Genomic DNA, 21,213 nt, shown 5'->3' with positions numbered 1-21,213 from the left:
TATGTATATTGAAATCATTCAAATGCAAACTACATAGATTCCTTAGAAGTTACTGGTATCAAAGTAGACAAGAAGAGATGCAAGAAAAAAAAAAAGACATCACAGAACTTATATCCTAGGTTATCAAAATACTGGCATATAGTCTATCCTAGCATTGAGTAGCTTTCCCAAGCTGCTGCATAACGATCCTAAAATTACTAGAAAGAAATAAAACAGCACCAGAATAAGGTTCATGGCTAAATGGACTCCATGTCATAATTATTCTCCATGCTAATATTATCAGAAGGATCTGATATAATAATGAGAGCTACATCTAAATCTTCTGAATCGTGATTCAATCTCAATTTTCCTCTCCTGCGGGTCTTTTTGAAGCAGGGACAGGGTGTAGGATCTAATCACTTGTAACATCCTTTGCATCCTTTCTTTCCTAGCAGTTGCCAATGTCCTTACATCACATCTCCTTCTGTAGAGCATGCCTTGACCCAGCCCCAGTCCACGCCCCTGTAAGTTCTTTTCTCTGTCCTGCTGTTGGGGTGAACATTCTGGTAGAAGGGAAGGGAGTTTGGTACTAGGGTTGAGCGTCAAGTTATTAGGGTTCTTTGCTAGTACTTCTGGGACAGCTTGAGAGCCAGCTGAATCTTCTTCGTTGGGTATCTGAGGAGACTCTGGGATGTAGGTTGGGCTAAGCTTCTTTGGTGAGTCCATTAGAAGTCAGCACTTTCTATTAACAAAAGCTCTTAGCAGAATAGCAGTCTTCTTTTGAAGTGCAGAGAATAACAACTGGATCATTCTGTTCTGCAGTCTCAGTTTATTTCTACGAATGATATAAACCATTAAAACATTATCTTCCTTAAAGTGCATTTAATTGATTATTTATTAATGTTAATAGTCTATAAAGCAAAATAGATGTTATATTTACAAGTTATTTTCAAAATATTTAACATTAATACATATAGCAAGGTACCTTCTCCTTAAGAGATATACTTTAATAGAACTGGATTCCTTGTGGTAGAAATAGTTAACTATTCAATGTTAAACAATGACTTATTTACCCCTCCTTTTTTTTTTTAAGACAGTCTTTTTGAAGATATTATTATTTAGATGCCCTTATTCAAGCGGCAAACTTTTCAATTATTTGCTCCCATATTAGGTCTGTGATAAAAGGAGGTAGCAAGTATTGTCAGATTTTTTAAATTGACACAATTTTAATATCAAGTGAACAACTTTGAAATTTATTTTGTAACATCCTGAACCAGTAGATGCCCTGTTAACTTATCCTACAACAAATAACTACAAGGTTCATAAACGAGACCACGAAACTACAGTTTTGACACCATAGATTTCTTGGAGTGTTGTCACTATTCCAGAAATCCTTTTTTTCCTCAGTCTCAGTCTGATTTATGTTTCTATGTTAAGACCACTGCCTTTTGCTTCACTCCTATTCTATTTTTTCATTCATTCATTCATTCATGCATTCATTTACCAACTATTGACCACATGCCATCTCTGAGAATTGAAAAAATAATTTGAGCTGAAACTTGAAGAGTAATTTGGGTTCTATTGTGCTTACTCCCTGCTCGCATAGAGCTTACATCCTCATCGGGAAGGTAGACAGTAAACAAATAAAATGTACCAATTAAAAAGATAATTACAGTTTGCAATATCTGTTATGACCAGAGAGCCTTTGTTGCAGTGACATTTGAGCTGAAACCTGAGGGATGATCATGAACCAGCCATGTGTTCTCTGCAAAGAGGAATTCTTGGACAAAGTTCCTGAGCAGGAAATAAATGGCTTGCAGGTCAGAGAAACAGAAAGATGGCTGGTATGACTGGAGGGTGAGGGGCAGAGTGGTATGAGGTGAGGATGGAAAGGCTGGCAGAAGCCACGTAACACAGGCCTTTAATACCTGAGGAAGAAAGTTTGGGATGTATTCTATGAGCAATAAGACCCTGAAGACTTACCGTATTTGCCGGCGTATAAGACGACTCGGCGTATAAGACGACCCCCTAACATTTCCACTCAAAATACAGAGTTTGTTATATGGTTGGCTGTGTGCGATTTTGCGAGTGTGGTAAAATCGCATAACAGCAAAATCGCATAACAGCCGAGCATGCACCCAGCAGCGCTGCTGATGCCTGAACGGTATGTGGAATGAAGTGGGCGGGCATCGGGAGGCCACTATGGCACGGGGCAAGCACTATGGGCAGTCTATCTGAAGTGTACCTGGCGTATAAGACGACCCCCCACTTGGAGGCATAGTTTTCAGGGCCAAAAAATCGTCTTATACGCCGGCAAATACGGTAAGAAAGGGAGGGTCAGGTGATTGTGTAGAATTAAGGTCAGGGGTCACATGCAAAGATGTGGATATATGAAAAAGTGCTAAAGGTATTAAAATTCAGGAAAGAGCCCTACATTTAAAATCTTGTGTGGAAGTGGATATGATGATTAAATCAAACAGCTTTCTACAACGAAATTCTGTCACTAGTCAAAAATGAAATGACAGCCCCTTAAGTCTAAAGCTTTGTTTGGGACATTGTACTATGCCATATATATTTTTTAATTTTTAAAAAATTTTCAATTATAGTTGACATTCAGTATTATATTAGTTTCAGGTATACCGCATAGTGGTTATACATTTATATAACTTACAAAGTGATCCCCCGTTAAGTCTAGTACCCACCTGGCACTATACATAGTTATTACAATATTATTGACTATATTCCCTATACTGTACTTTACATCCCCATGATCAAACCTATATTTTTGAAATCAATTTATCATGCTCAGAGGATATATTAAGTGAACCAAGTGAGCAACTTTGCTCCATTGCTAGCCTTTCCAAGGACACAGTACAATATCATTCCTTTTCTTTTCTCTGGCCACAGATAATCAGAAATCATTACTGATCTTTCTTATTTTTATTGGCGCAGAAATGTCTGTCTCTCTAAAGGGTGCAGGAGATAATTTATGGGGCACGTATCTATTTCTATGTGTCAAAATTGTATCATCAGGACAGAATTCTCTATTTCTAGGATGTTTAAGTATTTGGGGAGAAATCCATTGTTTTTCTAGAAACCTTTCATTAAATTATGAGTTCACTTTCAGCCTTTGCCCTTACTGTGAATCATCTTACTGATGCTGATGAATACCTGCTCTACGTCTTCCCAAAAGGAGATCTCTGGTGGTCTCTTCATTGATTGCCTCTTTAGTTATAACTCATCTTCCTAACTCCCCTTTGCCTTTCTGTCTTGACCTGTAACTGACCTCATTCATGCATTTTCCTGGGTCCTTTAGCATACCAAGCTCCCTGTGTTTCTCCAAGAGCAGTTTTGGAATGTTTACTGGGAGAACTAGTTTGTAGTTTGGCTCTTTCTTTTGTTAACATAATGCTAGGGGAGGATATCTTCACTCCCCTTCAGTTTTGACAGGTCTTGGCAGTAACTGCTACTTACTTCATTGTGATTTCCATTTGGGGAAGAAGCCCTCACTTCTCTTTTCATACCCAACCTTGCCTCAGATATTTCTCCTGATGGGATCTTAAACCTCTTCTCCCTCTTCCTTTTTACCCAGCAGCTAACCCCACATTCTTATTGAAGCAGGCCCCTTGCTGTTTGTTCCCAAGCACATTCTGTACTTGCCACCTCTGTGCCCTTGCTCATGCTGTTCCACTAGCTAGCGGGGAGGCAGATCGGGCTCTCGGCAGTTGGTAACAAAGTCAGCCCTGCTGAGGGGAAAACATCCACTTCAGGGTTCTAGATATTTTCACTGAAGGAAATGAAGAAGCAACAGAAATGGTATATGTTTCGGTAAATATAATGGGCTATTCTTTTCCTCTTAAAGTCTTCAAAATATATTTGATGGTTCAAAGCAAAAACTGTAACATTTTCTGATGGGGTTTCAACATATGTAGATGATAGAGATAAGACAATCATAATATAAAAGGAGAGGGTAAAATATATATACATTTCTATATTCCACTTGAAGTGGTAAAATACTGATTTTAAGTGAACTGTGAAAATTATATCCCTAGAGAAACTAACTATAAAAAAAAAACTATACAAAGAGAGTCAAAATCGCCATAGATAAGTTAGAATGGAATACTAAAAGGGTTCAAAACCTAAAAGAAGGGAGAAAAAGGAAAACAGGGAACACACAGAAAACAAGTCAAAAAATGGTAAACCTAAATTCAAGTACATAAATCATTTAATTAAATGTAAATGGAATGAATAATCTTCCTTTCTAAAGAAACATTCTGAAATTTCTTTTTGGTATCATTTCTTTTCTGTCTAAAGAACCTTAAAATTTTTTTTCTTTTAGAGCAGATCTACTGGCAATAAATTATCTTAATTTTCCTTCATCTGAGAATATTTTTATTTCACCTTTATTCCTAAATAACATCTGAATTAACAGTTTTTTCTACATTTGAAAAACGTGTGCCACTTTTTTCTAATCTCTATGGCTCTGGTGAGAAACCTGCTATCACCAAATCATTGCCTGATGATAGGTAATGCATAATTTTTCTCTGGCTGCTTTTAAGAATTTTTTCTTTGTCATTTTAAGCAGGCTGCTTATGATGTCTGGGCACAGATTTCTTTGGTTTTGTCTTGTTTGGAGTTAGCTGAATTTCTTAACTCTCTCTGTTTATGTTTTTTGTCATACCTGGGAAGTTTTTTGTCATTATATCTGCAAACAGTTTTTCAGCACCACACTGTCCTCTCCTGATGTGAATGTTAGACCTCCTGCTATTAACTTACAGGACCCTGAGGCTCTGTTCACTTTCCTAAAAATCTTTTTTCTCTGTTGTTCAGCTTGGAAAATTTCTATTGCTATATCTTCAGGTACATTGAATCTTTCTCTGTCATCTCTATTCTTTTGAGCCTACCCAGTGAAGTTTTTTATTTTGAGCATTTTATTTTTCATTTCTAAAATTTCCTTTGGGTTCTATTTATTTGCTGAATCTTTTTAGTTTTTCCATTTGTTTTAAGAGTGTTTGTAAGTGTTTAAGAATTTATATAATAGCTGTTTTAAAGTCTTTGCAGATAATTCCAACATCTGTGTCATCATGGTATTGGTGTCTATTGATTTTCTATTCCCACGCAAGTTGAAATTTTCCTAGTTCTTTGTAACCTGAGTCATTTTGGATTGTATCCTGGATATATTGGATTTATGACTCTGGGTCTTGTTTAAACCCTGTAGTGAATATTAATTTTTTTTTAACAGACAATTTATCTGACTAGGTTAAGGCTGCAAGTTTCAACCCATTTTCTATGGGCTGTGGTTCCAATGCCAGCTCAGGTCTTCAAGCCTTTGCAGCACTGTTCAGATTTGTCTCAGATTTGGGTTACCTGGTGGTCAGCTGGGACATGGGTGGTGGTGTATTTGTTAGTTCTCTTCTCAAAGTTCTTGTGCTAGTCAGGATCAGATGCTCATATACATAACTCATTGGTGACTCCAATCTGTTTCAGTCTGTTCGAGCTGCCATAACCAGAATACCACAGGCTGGGTGGCTTAAACAACAGTTAGGGAGGCTGGGAAGTCTAAAATCAAGGCACCGGCAGACTTGGTGTCTGATGAGGGCCCACTTCCTGGTTCATAGATGGCTGTCTTCTTTCTGTTTATCCTCACATGGTGGAAGGGAAGGGGCGAGGGAGCTCTCTGGGGACTCTTTTATAGAAACACTAATCTCGTTCATGAGGGCTCCACTCTCATGACCTAATTACCTCCCAAAGGCTCCACATCCTAATACCATCACATTGGGGATTATGTTTCAACATATGAATTTGGGGGAGGCATAAACATCCAGTCCATTGCACAGTCTCTCAGGTTCTTTTCAGTTCCCTGATGCTCCCCCTTCGGGTCCTTGGGCCACCAAGCTGAGACATTAGTTACCTCTCTCTGCTGCATACTTCTGTGACTGTGCTTACCTCCAAGGCAAAGCAACACAAGAATGAAAAAAGAGAAAAAAGGCAATGAGCATTTGTCCCACCCTCTCGGGCCCACAGCTCCACCATTCAGAGAAAGGTTTTCCTCCCCTTGAGTGTTAGCTCCACCATCACTACCGCAGGACTCTGCATTTTCTGTGAGCACTAGGAGTTCCCTTCCACTTTCATGAGAGAGACTAGAGGCCTTCTCCTGGAGCTCTCTTTTTGGGATCCCAGTGGCCACTTCCAGGTGTGAGGCTGCATTGCATTCAAGTCAAGGGACACTGGGGAGGAAAAAAAAGGTAAACTCTCCACCGGTTTGGTGGTCCTTTGAAGTCTGGCCTTCCCCAATCCACCTGCTATTATTTACTTTCCAGAGTTCTCAAACAAGTGCTGCATGTGTTCTGTCCATGTTTTACAATGGAGAGATAGAGTGTGCATTTTATCCAAAATGCTTGTTTGTCTTTTGGCTTTGCAGATGTTTTACTGTATTTGTCGTGACTGCATTCTAGGAGGAATTATCTGGACCTGTGTGTGTTCAGTTTTTGTTAATAACTTCTACCTGAACAGGAATTCTCTTGTTTCTCCCTGCCTGTAGTATGTGAACCAAATATAACTGTGATTCACTTATTAAATATGCATTTATTTAATTTACTCCTGGGGTAAACAGAGACATAAAACTTCTCATACCTCTAGGCAGTCTTGACTTATGCATTGAACTTTGTTTAGGAGGTTTGTTCCCTTTTTATTTGGACAATCTTTAGGTATGTAATTATGCAGTTGCTGACTGGTGTGCATAGTAAAAAAAAAAAAGTTTTTAGATTCTGATAAAAATGACATTCCCTATTGGATCGTTTAAAATTCTTGTTGTAAAATAGGCTTTTACATTTTCCTTCCTCAAACACGTTAGATCAAATACACTCGCAAATACCATGTCACAATTTATAATAAAACATCACACTCTAAGATAATGGTTCTGTAGTACCAGAATACTTTTTTTTTTAAAGTGTGTTATTTATATGTACACTGATTATAGGAAATTCAGACAATTTTTTTTTTTTTTTTTAGCTGAGCCATCCTGCTACCTGTTGGCAGCTCAGCGGCTGCTCAGCTCGGGCTGGACTCGAACCGCTGTTGCTCAGAGCTCAAACTCTTGAGCGAGCTCTTAACCAACTGAGCCACTCGGCCGGCCCTCAGAATACTTTTTTAATACTACTAATGATGTTGTTGAAATATTGAAAATCATAGTTTCCCAGCAGCAACTATCCTTTATGTAAAGTTGAATTCCACTTTAATAGTTGTGGGTTTATGTGTGTGTGTGTGTGAGGAGGGAAAGACTTATATGAAGTTTTCTTCCCACTTATCTTTGCTTTTCTATATTTTCAAGTTATCTTTGATTTTAAAGAAGGCATCACTTTCATCAGATAAAAAATGCTTTTGAAAATGAAGGGGTTATGGGCCAACCGAGAGGCTCAGTTGGTTAAGAGCACGAGCTCTGCACAACAGGGTTGCTGGTTCGATTCCCACATAGGCCAGTGAGCTGCGCCCAAGCTGAGCTGCCAATAGGTGGCAGGAAGGTTCAGCTGGTGAGAGCACATGCTCCAAACAACAAGGTTGCTGGTTTTACTTCCATTCGGTATGGTGGACTATGCCCACCTGCAACTAAGATTGAACACAGCACCTTGAGTTGAGCTGCCCTGAGCTGCTGATGGGCGGCTGGATGATGACTGCACTTGGAGCTGAGCTAACTGCACCCTCCACAACTAAGATTGGAGGACAACAACTTGGCTGTTCCCCTCCCCCAATTTCCCAACACTGTTCCCCTTCCCCAATTCCCCAATTAAAAAGAAATTAATTAATTTAAAAAAAGAAGGGCTTAGAAGCTTGGAAAACCAGGCTTGGACCCTCCTCAGGCCTGAATAACCATGATTAAATGGCTCCCCCCCTTCTCTGGCTGCTATGCCTGGACTGGTACACTCATTAGCATGACCTGCCTGATCCCAGGAGGCACTGAGTATCAACTCTTGTAGATGTGTGAGATCAAGCTGTCTTTGCATGAAGGTCGTCTTTAGTTTTTATTTTCGGAGCAGTGACTGAGTTTTCAAAGGGTACTTACCCCTCTGTTGATCATCACAGTGTTGATAATGACTCTGTAGGCTCTTATCTTAATTAAGGGATCAAGCTGTCTTAATTAAGGCATCACTTCTTATAACGACACTAACCCCATCAGGTCAGGGCTCCATCCTCATAACTTAATTACCTCCCAAGAGCCCCATCTCCAGATACTGTCATATTGGGGCTTTAATATATTAAATTTGGGCAGACACAAATATTCAGTTCGTAACACCACTTGAATGTGTTTCTTGGAATCTACCATTTCTATACAGAATGGACATTTCTGGCCTTGCATATACTACTTCCCTGTTTCTTGTATGTGTTATAATTGATGGGTGTACTACATACAATTTAATATAGCAACTGAAATAAAATTGAGATATTTTTTCTTTTTTTTGAGATTTTTTTTCTAAAGTAAAGCTTTAGAGGTATTAACAGTTATACATGCTCTAACAAAAATGAGCTTGGGGGAGAATAACTGGTTTTATATTGTAAAAAGAGTCTAACATTCTTTTCTGGATTAACTGAAATAGTTAATAAGTAAGTGCTTATCTGAAGTTCTCTTTTTACATATAATTGAATAATCAGAAGATGATGTTAATCAGGAGAGAAGTTATCGGAAGCTTTTGGTTTGTTTTTCCCCTAAGGTGGTTCCCTGCTTTTCCAACATGGTAGGTAACATGTAGCTTCTTACCTTGTTCTTTAGAGAAAACCCTCCAGTAAAAGACTACAAAAGGCTAAAGATGTGTTTACTTATCTCTTTCAGTGTAATTATGGATTTCCTCGGTAGTTTCTTGCTTATAAGTGTAAGTAATGCCTTTTGGCTTCATTTACATAAAGGAACCATAAGCTTTCATTAAGAAATGAAAGTTATTTCTAAATGCTAAAAATGCTTTTGTTTCTGTTTTCTTGATAGTGAGGTTGAGGGGGTCAGAAAAGTCTTTTTGTTTAAATTCACTTGGTAATTGATAAGAGAAAAGCCAACTTTAAGAAGCCACTGGTATTTATTGCACACATAGAGTTCAAATAGAAAATTCTATTGAAAAACTAGGAAGTGGTATGTGAAAGGATTTCTGACAGCAATTGCCCAGTGAAACAGCTTTCAAGCTGTTTTTATTTACATCCCCAACCATCTCTTAAAGATTCTCTTAAAACGTTTTCTTTTTCACTGAGATTTTTTCATGAATATTAGCTGGAAGTATAGCTAAAGATTAAAGGTAAAAAACAAAACAAAACACATAGTGCTCCTTTTAAAAAAATATATTGAGGTATAATTTGCTTACCATAAAATTCACCATTTTTTAAATTGTACAATTCAGTGGATTCTAGTATATTTACAAGACTGTGCAACCATCACCACAATCTAATTCCATATCATTCTCATAATCCTAAAAGAAAACAAATAAATGAACAAACAAACAAACAAACAAACCCAAACCCTTTAGCAATCATTCCTTATCTCTCCTTCCCCCAGCCCCTGGTAACACTAATCTACTTTCTGTCTCTGCATTTGCTTATTCTGGATAGTTCATACAAATGTAATCATACAACATGTGGCCTTTGTGTCTTGCTTCTTTCACTTAGCATAGTTTTCAAGGTTCATCTACGTTGTCTGTTACTTCTTTTAATCTTCTTATCAATATCCCATGAAACAATAGCAAACTGATTTTACCACAGAGGAAACGAAAACATATATTAATTTGCTCTTGGGCATGAAAATCACACATTCATTCATATACATACAAATATGGATGGAGCACCTATACATGCCAGAACTATTTTACAAGGTGAGGTTATGGCATTTAACCTCAGGCCAAGGTGGTAGTGGTATCCTGTAAACAAATAAATAGACAACTAATTAAATATTAAACAGTGATAAGTACAATGAAGAAATATAAATAAAAAAAAGCAGACGTGTCAGGGGTATCATTTTATATGCAGTGTTCAGAGAATGGCTCTCTGCGGAGGTAATATTTGAAGTGAGACCTGATGGAAGGAGGAAGTCATACAGAAACTATTTCAGGCACAGGGCAAAGCAGATGCAGAGGCTGGGAGGCAGGACTGTGTTTGGTGTGTTGGAGGAACAAGGAAGCCTTGTGATTGGAGGGCAATGACAGGGAGGAGAGGAGGGAGGTAGCAGAGGCAGAGAGAAAGCCTCAGGTAGGGGCAGGGCAGTTCATCTATTGTAAGGATTGGGGGAAGTGGAGTATCAGAGAACAAATAATGCCATCTGGTAGATTTGGTGGTGGAAGGATGAGGAAGTCCTCTCCTGAATTTTCTGTCATCTCAGTGTAAAAAGTCATAATTGAGAGCAAGGAGTGGGTAGTGGTGTCCAAAAGTTGAGAAAGAGAAGAGAATAAGCAGACTAAAGAGATTTAGTGTCATTGTTAGGCAGCACTGAGGGACCACTGGAAGTTGGTGATGTGTTTTTCTCTAGCCACATTAAGCTGCCCACGTGTCCATGCAAAGTATGTGGGAAAGTTAGTCTTAACCAGAGCTGAGGTTATGCCAAGTGAGTAGGACAACGGGAAAGAGGGACAAGACAGTTGAGGATGCATCCAAGGAAATGGTTATACAAGGACCCTGCAATCTAAATGGGGAAAACCTGGAGGAAAGGACTGGAGGGATAGTGGGATCATACTGTTGTTGGAGTCTGGGTGCAGCGGGAAGTGAGCTAGAAAATACGAACTGGTGTCTGGAGAGTTTGCAGTTATTGTTTATGACAAAGTCTAATGTGTGACTCTGGAATTGGGTGGTTGAGGTGGGTGGGTGGAGGAAAAGAGAAGTTCAAGGAAACAATAAGCCAGTGTATTAGACGGATTTTTTTTGTGAATAATGAAATCACCAAGAGTGATGACAAGAAAAATGGCAGAAAGAAAGAGATAATGAAGCAGGTGGTAGAATGAATGAAGGGGAAATTGGTAGATGATTACAAAAAGCAGAGGCAGCAGGTGGCATTGTTTAATGCCCATGTATGAGTATTTAAAAAACAACAACAACTGGATTTTTAGGAGGAAGGAATAATTATTTGGAATTGGTAAAGATGAATAACAGCTCACCATGATAAGTGGTTTTGGGTATACGATGGATCAAGTTAGGGTTTGACCTAGTCACAATCTGATTTCAAACTATTTCCATTATACCACCTCAGACTTCGATTGGAATTAAAGTTCTTGGACCTAGATTCCCATATTCTTTTGCTCTTTCTGCAATGTAAACCATTTGGCTGCCCTCAAAGTTGTGTTGCTTTAAACAGTTGCCAGGGTATACTTTAAAAGTCTGATTCCTTTTAAAATAAATAAATATATATATTATGGAAAATTTCAAACATGTACAGAAGTAGAGACACTAGTGTAACAACCTCCCATGTACGCATCACCTAGTTTCAACAATTATAAATTCAAAGCTCATCTTCATTTTTCTGCATTCCCAGTCTCCTTCCTCAATTATTTTGAAACAAATCTCTGATTGCATATCATTTTATCAATACTTCAGTATTTATCTCTAATGGGTAAGGAACTATTTTTTAATTACAATTAAAATTACAATTCCTCAGTATCATCAAATATCTAGTCAGTGTTCAAACCTCCCTAATTGGGTCATAATAATTTTTAAACAGATGTTTGTTTAAACTAGGCTCTAAGTAAAGTCCTTACATTGCAACTGGTTAATATGTTGAAGAACTGGATCTTCTGACCTGTTTTCCACCCCCATAGTCTGGATTTTGTTATTGTACTCCCATGGTGTTCTTTAATGTGCTCCTCTATTCTCCATAATTCCTGGAAATTGGTAATCAGATCTTGAGGCTGATCAGACTCGGGTTCATTTTTTGGTAAGAATACTCCATAGATGGTGGTGTGTGCTTGATCAGCGAGGTCATATGCCATCAGGTTGTCTCTTACTCTTTGTGGTGTTAGATTATTAGATTCATTATATCATTAGGGTGCAAAACAGTGATACTCCATCAAATTTTTTGTTAGATTGACAATTTTTGACAGAGAGCAACTTCCCTTCATCAACCATGGGTACAAGTCATTTAGGAAAGACAGGCTATCCCATCAGTTCACTTGTGAAAGAGGCTTATCCGAGAGCTCCTGTGGTTTTAAGGATGTGTATATTTTGCCTTTAAAGTACTTAATTGTAGCTTGTCCTACTTTTAAAACTAGACTACATTTACAGGATGTAGTTTCACATCGTGGCTTAAATATGAATAGATTTACTGTTAAATGGGAATATATTATAGGATTTAGTTCTAACACCCTTGAAGAGGACTGTGCTGAGAGCATTCAGATGTTCAACATGCAGCTTTCCAATGTTCAGCTGCATTTCACAAAAGCTTATAAAATATTGAACTCTTTTCTGATACGTGACCAACTAACTAATCTATAAAAACAAAGGCTGAACTCAGTGCAAATGGTATTATAACAAGTGTCTATTCTCTTATTCTATTCAAGGAAACGTGCCAGGGGTATAGTGGCTCTGGAATCAGATCGAGAGGGTTTGAATTCCCCTTCACTTCTTTTGGTGACCTTGAGCAAGTTACTCGCTATATTATAAATATATAATAAGAGAATCTGAAAGATCAGTGAATATCCTAAACATTATACATTTCTTAAAAGTTAGAAAATAAATATGCATTTAGCAAAAGTCCCCTTTGTATCATTTTGGTTAGGAGTGGGGATGAGGTAAGGAATGTTGCCAATTGCCAAATATTGTTAATTATGACAATATTAACAATAAAAAAAGCTGGTTTGAGAACGTGCCATCTTTGATTCTCAGGGCAGTGATAATGTAGTCTGCTTTAGGCTGAAGCACTTTTTACTCAATATTGATGGAACTGCATGGTAGACCAGGGAGGACTACCGCAGAGGGTGGGTCTCTAGAGAGGGAGAACTGGACATTTGCCAGTGAAACTTGCCTTTGGTTCTACTGAGAGTATAATGGTAGACTGAACGCCAGTGAGACAGAAATGCCCTCTAATTGCCTAGAAAATAACCGTAACATACCTAGACATTTTCCTTCTATTACTGTTAAACTTAGCCCTCTGCCTGAACCTGCCCTTCCTCCCCGACCCCCTTCTCCCAGATTGAGTCAATACTGCCCCATCTCTATCCAGTTTGGCTCCCTGCCTCAGTGGAGCTGTGTTATCCCACAGTTGTTTCATCTTTTGTGACAGTGCCGACACATAGTTGTTAATTCATGGAGAGTCAAAATGATTTCCAAGTCAGTGAGAAACAAGTACAAACACTGGAAAATGTATCCCCACCCCCTAATCTTCATAGGAATCTGTTGATTAGAAATACGTAGAAAATTGAGCTAACTGGGGGAATAGGGTATACGTTGTTAAAACACAAAAAGGATTAGACAAAGCATAGCTTATATTCATATCTTGTCACTGCCTTAATTATATGTATAATGTAAGTTCTGTAGGCATTGTCTTCTTCGAATGACATTTTAATACATTTTTTTTATTGAAGCGCACATACAGAATAAGTGGGATTTGCATTTTTAAGGTCATTAAGTAGTGTCACATAGCCATGGGTGCCTTATTAATTTCTGTTGTAACCCCAAATACTTCTTAAAACTTGGGAATGTATGCCATGGGGCATTGTCAGCTTCAAAGCGACATTAAGTTCAGTTGTGCTGTGCAGCATCAGACTATTTCTGAGTAACACCTAGAAGATGCACATGTTTATATTGGTCAATATGTTTTATAATTCCTGAGCTCAACAATTTGACAAGTTGAATTAAGGATGAAGTTCAATCTAGACCTTCAAGGTTACGTTTTTCTATTCGTTTTTTACATATATATGCAACTTATTCTATCCTTAACAACTATGTTTACAAAGAATAAAAGATTTTGCAACCACGAGTTGGAATGGAAACAATTTCTGAGATAGAGATCAAATTGTGTTTATAGATACCATTACTGGCATTACACTCAGTCATTTCCTCTGGGAATATTTCACTGGGACCTAATTTTATGATTTGACTGTTCATTAAATAGCCTTGGTTCCATGGAATAAAAATAGTGTATAACTATAAGTAGTAATGTATGCAAATTATAGTGTAACATTTCGTGGTATTTTCCTAGATGGAATTAAGATAATTTAACAAACTGTGTTCTTATGCATCACTGAAAGAATTTTAAAACAACACTAATGCAGTCTAATGGAGAGTTAGGCAATAGACTGGAAATTAAAGCCATTTGTTTCCTTTTAAAGTTGACATTAATTTAAAAATATTTATTCATCATGTCCAGTATTTAAGATACTATACTTATACTCTGTGGAGAATACAAAAGTAAATTATAGTTTCAAACCTTAAGTAGTTTATGCATTTTTCTTGTAGGGGAAATAGAGCATGTCTTGTATAAAACAAAGAACAAAAAATATACTATGTGTGGGTATGAATAAAGTACTATTGGAGTTTGGAAGAATGGGAGATCATGTCTATCTGGGCGATCAAAGGTGACTTCATAGAGAAGGCAGCGGGGTGGAGTCTTCTTAAAAGGTAAGATTTCTGCAAATAGATATGCAGGCAAAATTGTTGCAGGAGGCAGAGACCATATTAACAAAGGTAGTATAGATCAAAGCACATTTAGAGACTGGAGCCTTTGACTGGTGGGGAAAGAAAAAGAACTTGCACAGAGAAATATAGTTGTAAAGCGTGGGTTAGAGCTAAATTCTTATTGTTATGCGAGCATTTATTCAACAAATATTTCCTGAGTATTTACTATGTGCAAGCAACTGTGCTAGGAGTTAGGAGTACATTCACGAGCTACACAAAGGCCCTTTCTCATATGTAAACTCTAAAAAATGTAACTGAAATCAGGGATGAGGGCAACACTTGATTCCAACACGAGGTACTTTAGTTTACAACTGTTACATAGAATACGTTTTTGAGAGTTGGTATTTTTAAATAACTTTTTTTTTTCAATTTCAATCCAACTGTTCCTCAACCCAGTTTTAATAAAAATGAAGTGCTATTTGGGTGATGGAGGGGGCACTATATTTGCGGCTCCATTTTACAAGTTTTGGTTGATGTCAGGATTAATTTTGTTAGCACGCACTGATTGAAAATAAAAGAAATAGAAACTTTAAAACTTTAAAGAGAGACACAGGTGATGTTTTGTTTTTTTTGAGAGGACACAAAAGGATTCTTAATTGAAAAGGAATCGCTGCAAATTTTCTTGAAATAGCTAGCTGCTTGTGCAACTAAATTAATTCGGAACGTTTCTAGAACACATGGCACTACTTGAGATACACCTGCACACATACTTTGTCCATCAAAGCAATCTTTGTTTTCCCTCAAGCTAGGGCTTGCTATACTGAACACGCCTCGTGCAATGGTGGCGATGGGGAGGGTGGTGAAAAGTGATGCGTGGCAGCCAGGAGAGCACTTTCCCTTTCTCTGTCTCCGTAACTAAAACTTTGCAGCCTGCAGCCCAGTCTCACCTTCCCGCTCGTTCTTCCTCCTGCCTCTACTCTCACTGCAAACCCCACGCCCGGTGCGCTCACCCTCGCTTCCCTCCTTCCGTCTACTTCAGCTCACCGTCACCCACCTCCCCGCCGGACCCTCCGTCCGCCCCTCGCCGCACGCGCCCCCGGGCACGCAGCTCGGCTGTCCGCAGCCCGCAGCCCGCACGCCCCGTCGCGGCCCGGGGCTCCGGGGCATGCGCTCTGCGGCGCCGCCGCCCTCCCCCACCCCTTCCCGCGGCAGAGTTATGCCAAGTATGTGAGGAGCCCGCGAGGGCCCGCGCTGGTCATGGGGAGCCGCCGCCGCCTCCGCGAGCACCGCTTTCTCTCGAGTGGGGCTCCGACCTCTCCCCGCGGCGGGGGCGAGCCCGGTTCCTGAGGCGCAGGGGATGGCGGACCCTCTGAGGAGGACGCTGTCCAGGCTCCGGGGGAGGCCGGGTCCCCGTGCTGCCGGAGGACTCGGGCTCTGGGCGGCCTCCGCCACTGCCGACGGAGACGCCGGGGGTGCTCTGGGCGCCCCTCCCCGCGAGTACGCGGGCGGAGCCCCGCCGAGCCTGGAGCCGCCCCCGCCGTCGCCGCAGGCGTGGGGTCCCGAGGCGCGGCTCCCCGGAGGGCGTCCGGAGCAGCCGGGGGCGCTCGGGCCTCGGCCGCCAGGCGGGAAGGAGGCCGCTCCTCGGAGCCGCGGCCTCCTTCCCGCCCCCGTGCACGCCCCGCCGGACTCCGAGGGCAGCGGAGAGGACGAGGACGCCGCGGACTACTATGAGAACCTGCCCGGCGGCTCCCGACGCGCGTTGGAGCCTGAGGGGGCGGAGGCGGGGCGGTGGCCCCCGCCTCCCCCGGCGGCGGGCTCCTCCCCGGGGGCGGAGGGCGGCCGCCTGGAGACAGGCAGGCTGCAGACCCAGTTGCGAGAGGCCTATTATCTGCTGATCCAGGCCATGCACGACCTGCCCCCTGACTCGGGAGCGCGGCGGGGCTGGGCGGATCGCGGCTGCCCTGCGGGAGCCGGGGCGCGGAGCCAGCCCACTTCCCCCTGCGGCTCTGCGGACCGCGGAGCTTGCCCCCGGGACTGGGAGCGGGGAGGCGGGGGCCGCCCTTGGCAGCAGGTGTCCCCGCCCCGGTCGCCTTCGAGGGAGACAGGGGGAGGCCGCCTGCGGACTCCTCGGATGCGGCTGTCTTGCAGCAGAAGCCTCGAGAGCCTCCGGGTGAGCGCCAAGCCTCCTGCCTTCCAGCGGTGGCCGAGCGACAGCTGGATCAGGTGCAGTGCGCGCGGGGACCTGGACGAACCCCCGCCACGTGGAGGCGGGATGGACGGCTGGAGCCGAGGCAGCGCCCCGACCGCGGCACCCTCCGGCCTCCAGACTCCCGGCTCCAAGGACCCCAGCCGCTCCGCGGGAAGCACTTTCAGGGATCCTGCGGGATCCCCTGTGATACGCAGCGGCAAAGGAGGCCAGGAGGGGCTCCCCTTCCTCAAGCCGCCAGCCGTGACAGTCAAGAAGCTGCAGAAGTGGATGTACAAAGGACGCCTGCTGTCCCTGGGAATGAAGGGTCGCTCCGGTGGGACATCCCCCAAAGTCAAGGGAGCGCAGGCCACCTCCCCAAATTTGGGCGGGTTGAAAATGCGTGAAAGCCAAGTCCTCTCGGTGCCTCCAGACGAAAGAATTACGCTGACAGGTAGAATACTTTGCAATCAAAATACTACTAACACTTCGAGCCTTAATGTTTACTAACTGGGCTTCTGTCTTAAGAGGAAGAATAAGGTATGTTTTCGCAGACAGGTACAGGTACGTGCCTGTGCCAAAGTAAGTGTCATGTAAGTGGCAGCTTAGTGCGATTTCGAGGTTACTTAGTAAAATGCATTCACTCGTTTTGCTTTTTTTTTTTTTTTAAGACAGTGGCATGAGGAACTTGGGGTTTTTGGTTTTTTCTTCTCTACGAACCATTGCGCCTACACCTAAGCACAACAGTGAGTAAAGGTTAAGTTCACTACAGGGCTTTTAGTAGGTTTGGAGTTGGGCGGTGCTTCCTTGATTTTTATTCTTTGTAGCTCTAGGCAAATCGCAGACTTTTGTGGAGTTTGTGCATTTGAATTTGATCCAAGGTAGACTTCACGGGCTTCATAACTGTCATTTTACTCATTACACCGTTCTTCCCCCTCCTCTCCCAGGAGCGTGTGCATAAAAACAGGCACTTACACACAACCAAAACCCAAAACCCAACCAAACAAAAAAACTACCATAGTAAAATTTCTCTTTAGTCAGGTAGGATTTCACATACTTCTCTCCACCTTTCCCTCCCCTAAACTTCCCACAAAAAGCCCAACAAAGTAAGTAATCTTTTCATTGTGGAAAAACAAGGGCACTAGTATTTTAATCAAAAGAAAAGTCCCTTATGCATTTGAAGAAAGTGTAGACATTTAAAGTCATTTTACTTGAGTATACTTGTCCTTTTAATAGGATTTTGCTGCCTATTTTGTATGTGTATGATTTTTAAATTTCCACTGGAGGTTTAGGTTATCAGTTCTAGAAATCTCTTAATTACGTTGTAAATAGCAAATCTTCTCTTCTGAAAGAAGTATGATACCTTCAGACTGAGCCAAAAACATGATCTTTTGAATTACACTCTTAAATATAAAGACTTTTAGTTAACATAATGACTAATATGTCAATAATGATTTAAAAACATTAAATGCTGAAATGTAAAAAGTGTTCACAGTACTTGGCAGTTTCTCTGGTAAAAATTACAAATCCTACAGGACTGGGTTTATACACATCAACTTTGTTTAACCAATAAACACAAAACAGTGGGGAGAAACACAGTTCACAAAGCTACTAATCACACAATGAGAACAAATCAAATTATTCATTTAAAATGTATACAAACTTGAAAAGTTTTATTGAACCTATAAATCTCTAATCCACACCTGTCAAAAATTTCCCTCAAATTTATTCCATTTCACTTGAAGAAAAGGATAGTAGAATGTAATTTTTTTTGTGAAGAGAGGTGTACTTTATGCTAAGTTCAAATTAAAATATTCATTTTCAGGAGTAAATGTAATCATTTATTACATTTTATTGTCATTATAGCTTTACCTCCTCTGATTTTGGTTCAGTTAACTCTTTGTAACAGTTAAATTCCAACCATAACAAAAATCTGTATAAAACTTCAAATATTTTTTCCCCTTTGTTGCAAAGGTTAAATATTTACCATTTGATGGCTTTTAATGCTTTCAGTTGTAGTGTAAACATTCAAGGATTTTAAAAGCAATAATGAATGTAGTAATGTTTAAGGATGAATTCACTGATTTTTTTTTCATCGAGAAACTAATTAGATGAAACTTACAAAATTAAAGTGAAACATTAGAATTACTATGTGATGATATTTTACAAGAAATCTAGGCAAAAGCAATCTCTGGTTTATACAACTTTCTCATGTTATTTCATTTCAAATCATCAATTCGTCTTTTAGGAAAGAAATAATTTGTGCAATGTTAATATATCTAGTATAGATTTTTTAAATAACTTTTTTATGAAGGTTTAGTTGAAAGTATTAAAACCATTCTGGATACTTTATGTAGTTTGCATATAATCTTTATCACTACCCCCCCCCTCCAAGGTATGATAACTGTCATTTAACAACAACCAAAGAAACAGATTAAGTAGTTTGCGCAAGGTCACTCAAGCTGGTATATGGTGTATATACTAGTATATGGATTCAAACTATTATATGAATTCAAACTCAGGTCTTTATGACTCTAAAATCCCTATTTACATAAGGTCAAGGAGACTCTAAAGTTCTTTAGAGGTTTGATTCAATTCTATTAAATTGCTTGGTTTGAAGACATGGATGGAATTTCAACAAGGCTTAGAGGGGTAAGTAACTTCCTCAAAATTGTAAAAAGATGGAATTCTAGAATAGGTTTTAAGACTTTTGTTTTAAATCAACTGCAATATACATTTTAAACCTTTACCTTTAAATGTTTATTTAGTTCAAATTGACGTTACTAGGATTCTACTTTTAAATCATGTTTTCTAAAAACTTAATTGGGCTGTTCAGATGAATCACTACATTCTTGGTTGTGTAAAGATATAAAGTAGCCTAAAAGGTTTCTATCCATTTTTCTATAGAGTATTATTTATGAGTGTATTTTCTTTAAAAATAAAGTTATAGTTAGAATTTATAACAGAATAATACATAATGGGATATAGATACCTAACCTGTGTAGGTATTTTGGAAATTCTTGAGACCATATGACAAATGATAGCCAAAATGGTTTTCTATTTTGACTTTTGGCTCTTATAAAAACCACTAAAACTTTTGATAGTATAATAATACCAATAATTTGATGCAGTTGGGTATGTAGTGTTCACAGATTGGCCAATTTGTTCCTAATTGAGATGATTATTTAAGAAATCTAAAGTCATTACACATGGTAAATATTGTCAAGTTTCTGCAAGCCTTAAGATTAAGAAGGAATTTTAATCTATTTGCCAACTATACTTCATTATAAATCTTTATAAATAAGTTTTAATTAGCATATAGTACTCAGAAATAAATTTAAAAGCACCAGCTTGAGCTATTTTTGTCCTTTTACTGCTTTAGAAAATAATTTGCCTTACTTTGTGCTTTTCTTGCTCCATGATCTGTGAAAGAAAAAATTTAGGACACGTAGCTTGTTAATATTTTGTCTAAAATCTTTAGACAGTTCTTTTAAAATAGTATTAATTAGCTGGTATGATCTCGTGCATTATATCTTCAAGTGAAGTTGACACTCGTTTTTTGAAGTTGACACTTGTAATGCACACTTCCATCTATTCTCTTCTCTCAAGTATTTGTATCTCTAATTTCTCACCTATATGAGATATATTACCTTTATGAATTTTTTCCAATAAATTATTTTATGCATTAGACCTTTCAAGATTAATAGCTATAGGCATATAATTTTTGACTGTCTTCTAGCTTTAAATCCCTCTGAGAAAGTCTGCCATTGTGGCTGTAGAAGCAAGTCCATTTTTTTGTTTTCTTGTTTTTTTTTCTTTTTTCTTTTTTGGGAAGCATGCCACAGAACATTGGAGTTGCTGCTGGCAGGAAAACTCTGAGAATTACAAATTCAGCAGAAAGTCATGTGTTGATTTCAAAGTCCTACATTGCTAAGTAGTGTTTATATTTTGAGAATCATTAAGGATGTTTTCTAGATCTTTGCCACTCAATGTGTGTGTGGTTCACAGAGAGCAGTGTACCTTGAGTTTAACATTTGTATGAATTCCCTGAAAATCTTGTTAAAATGCAGGTTTAATATGGGGGTGGGGTGGGTAGGGGGATGGGACCTGAGATTCTGCATTTGAACAAACTCCCAGTAAGGATGCTGCCATTTGGTACACATTTTAAGTAGTAAGTTTCTAGAATCGTCAGTCTCCCCAGTCACCTATCTTGATACATTTGTTAAAGTTTTGAAAAAGCCTTACACTTTATTCTGATTCTTGACACAACCCTTGTTAAAGAAAAGCACTTGAGCTCTTTCTGCTTTAGTTTTATGTGCATGAATTTATACTTACTACTTATATATGACAAGTTTAAGCAATTCCCTCCATATAGGTCTCATCTTGCACCAATTAAAGAGATTTTGGAATCTGCAAGACAGGATATAGTATAGTATCTAAAAGAATAGAGATTCTGGGTTTCTGAGCAGATCCACCACTTA

At 39.6% G+C, this 21,213-nt stretch overlaps 2 protein-coding genes across 6 annotated transcripts in view; one reads left to right on the top strand and one right to left on the bottom strand.

The window, feature by feature from the left end:
• Positions 1-279: 279 nt before the first annotated feature.
• On the bottom strand, positions 280-705 carry DPPA3 (developmental pluripotency associated 3). The gene has a single exon (XM_019626409.1). It carries the CDS (start codon positions 703-705, stop codon positions 280-282), a length of 426 nt encoding a protein of 141 aa, XP_019481954.1.
• A 15,152-nt stretch (positions 706-15,857) lies between these two features.
• The window catches only part of SYDE2 (synapse defective Rho GTPase homolog 2), a 61,245-nt gene continuing 55,889 nt past the window's right edge, over positions 15,858-21,213 (top strand). For 3 of the 5 annotated variants that reach the window (XR_002122121.1, XM_019626414.1, XM_019626415.1), the window contains exon 1: positions 15,858-17,186. Coding sequence is in view for 4 of the 5 variants with exons in the window: in XM_019626414.1 (XP_019481959.1) it covers positions 15,905-17,186 (1,282 nt within the window). In the remaining variant the exon portion in view is untranslated. The remainder of the gene's footprint in view (positions 17,187-21,213) is intronic. The other 2 variants (XM_019626416.1, XM_019626412.1) reach the window with 2 other exon arrangements.

The sequence above is a fragment of the Hipposideros armiger genome, unplaced genomic scaffold (assembly GCF_001890085.2).
Source record: "Hipposideros armiger isolate ML-2016 unplaced genomic scaffold, ASM189008v1 scaffold_675, whole genome shotgun sequence".
NCBI classification, from domain to species: Eukaryota; Metazoa; Chordata; class Mammalia; order Chiroptera; family Hipposideridae; genus Hipposideros; species Hipposideros armiger.
Note: the sequence above shows the minus strand (reverse complement) of the source record. Positions and strands in the feature narration are given on the sequence as shown.

Bases quoted from the DNA above. Each gene is read 5' to 3' on its own strand.
- DPPA3 (XM_019626409.1), bottom strand. From the start codon at position 705: ATGGACTCACCAAAGAAGCTTAGCCCAACCTACATCCCAGAGTCTCCT.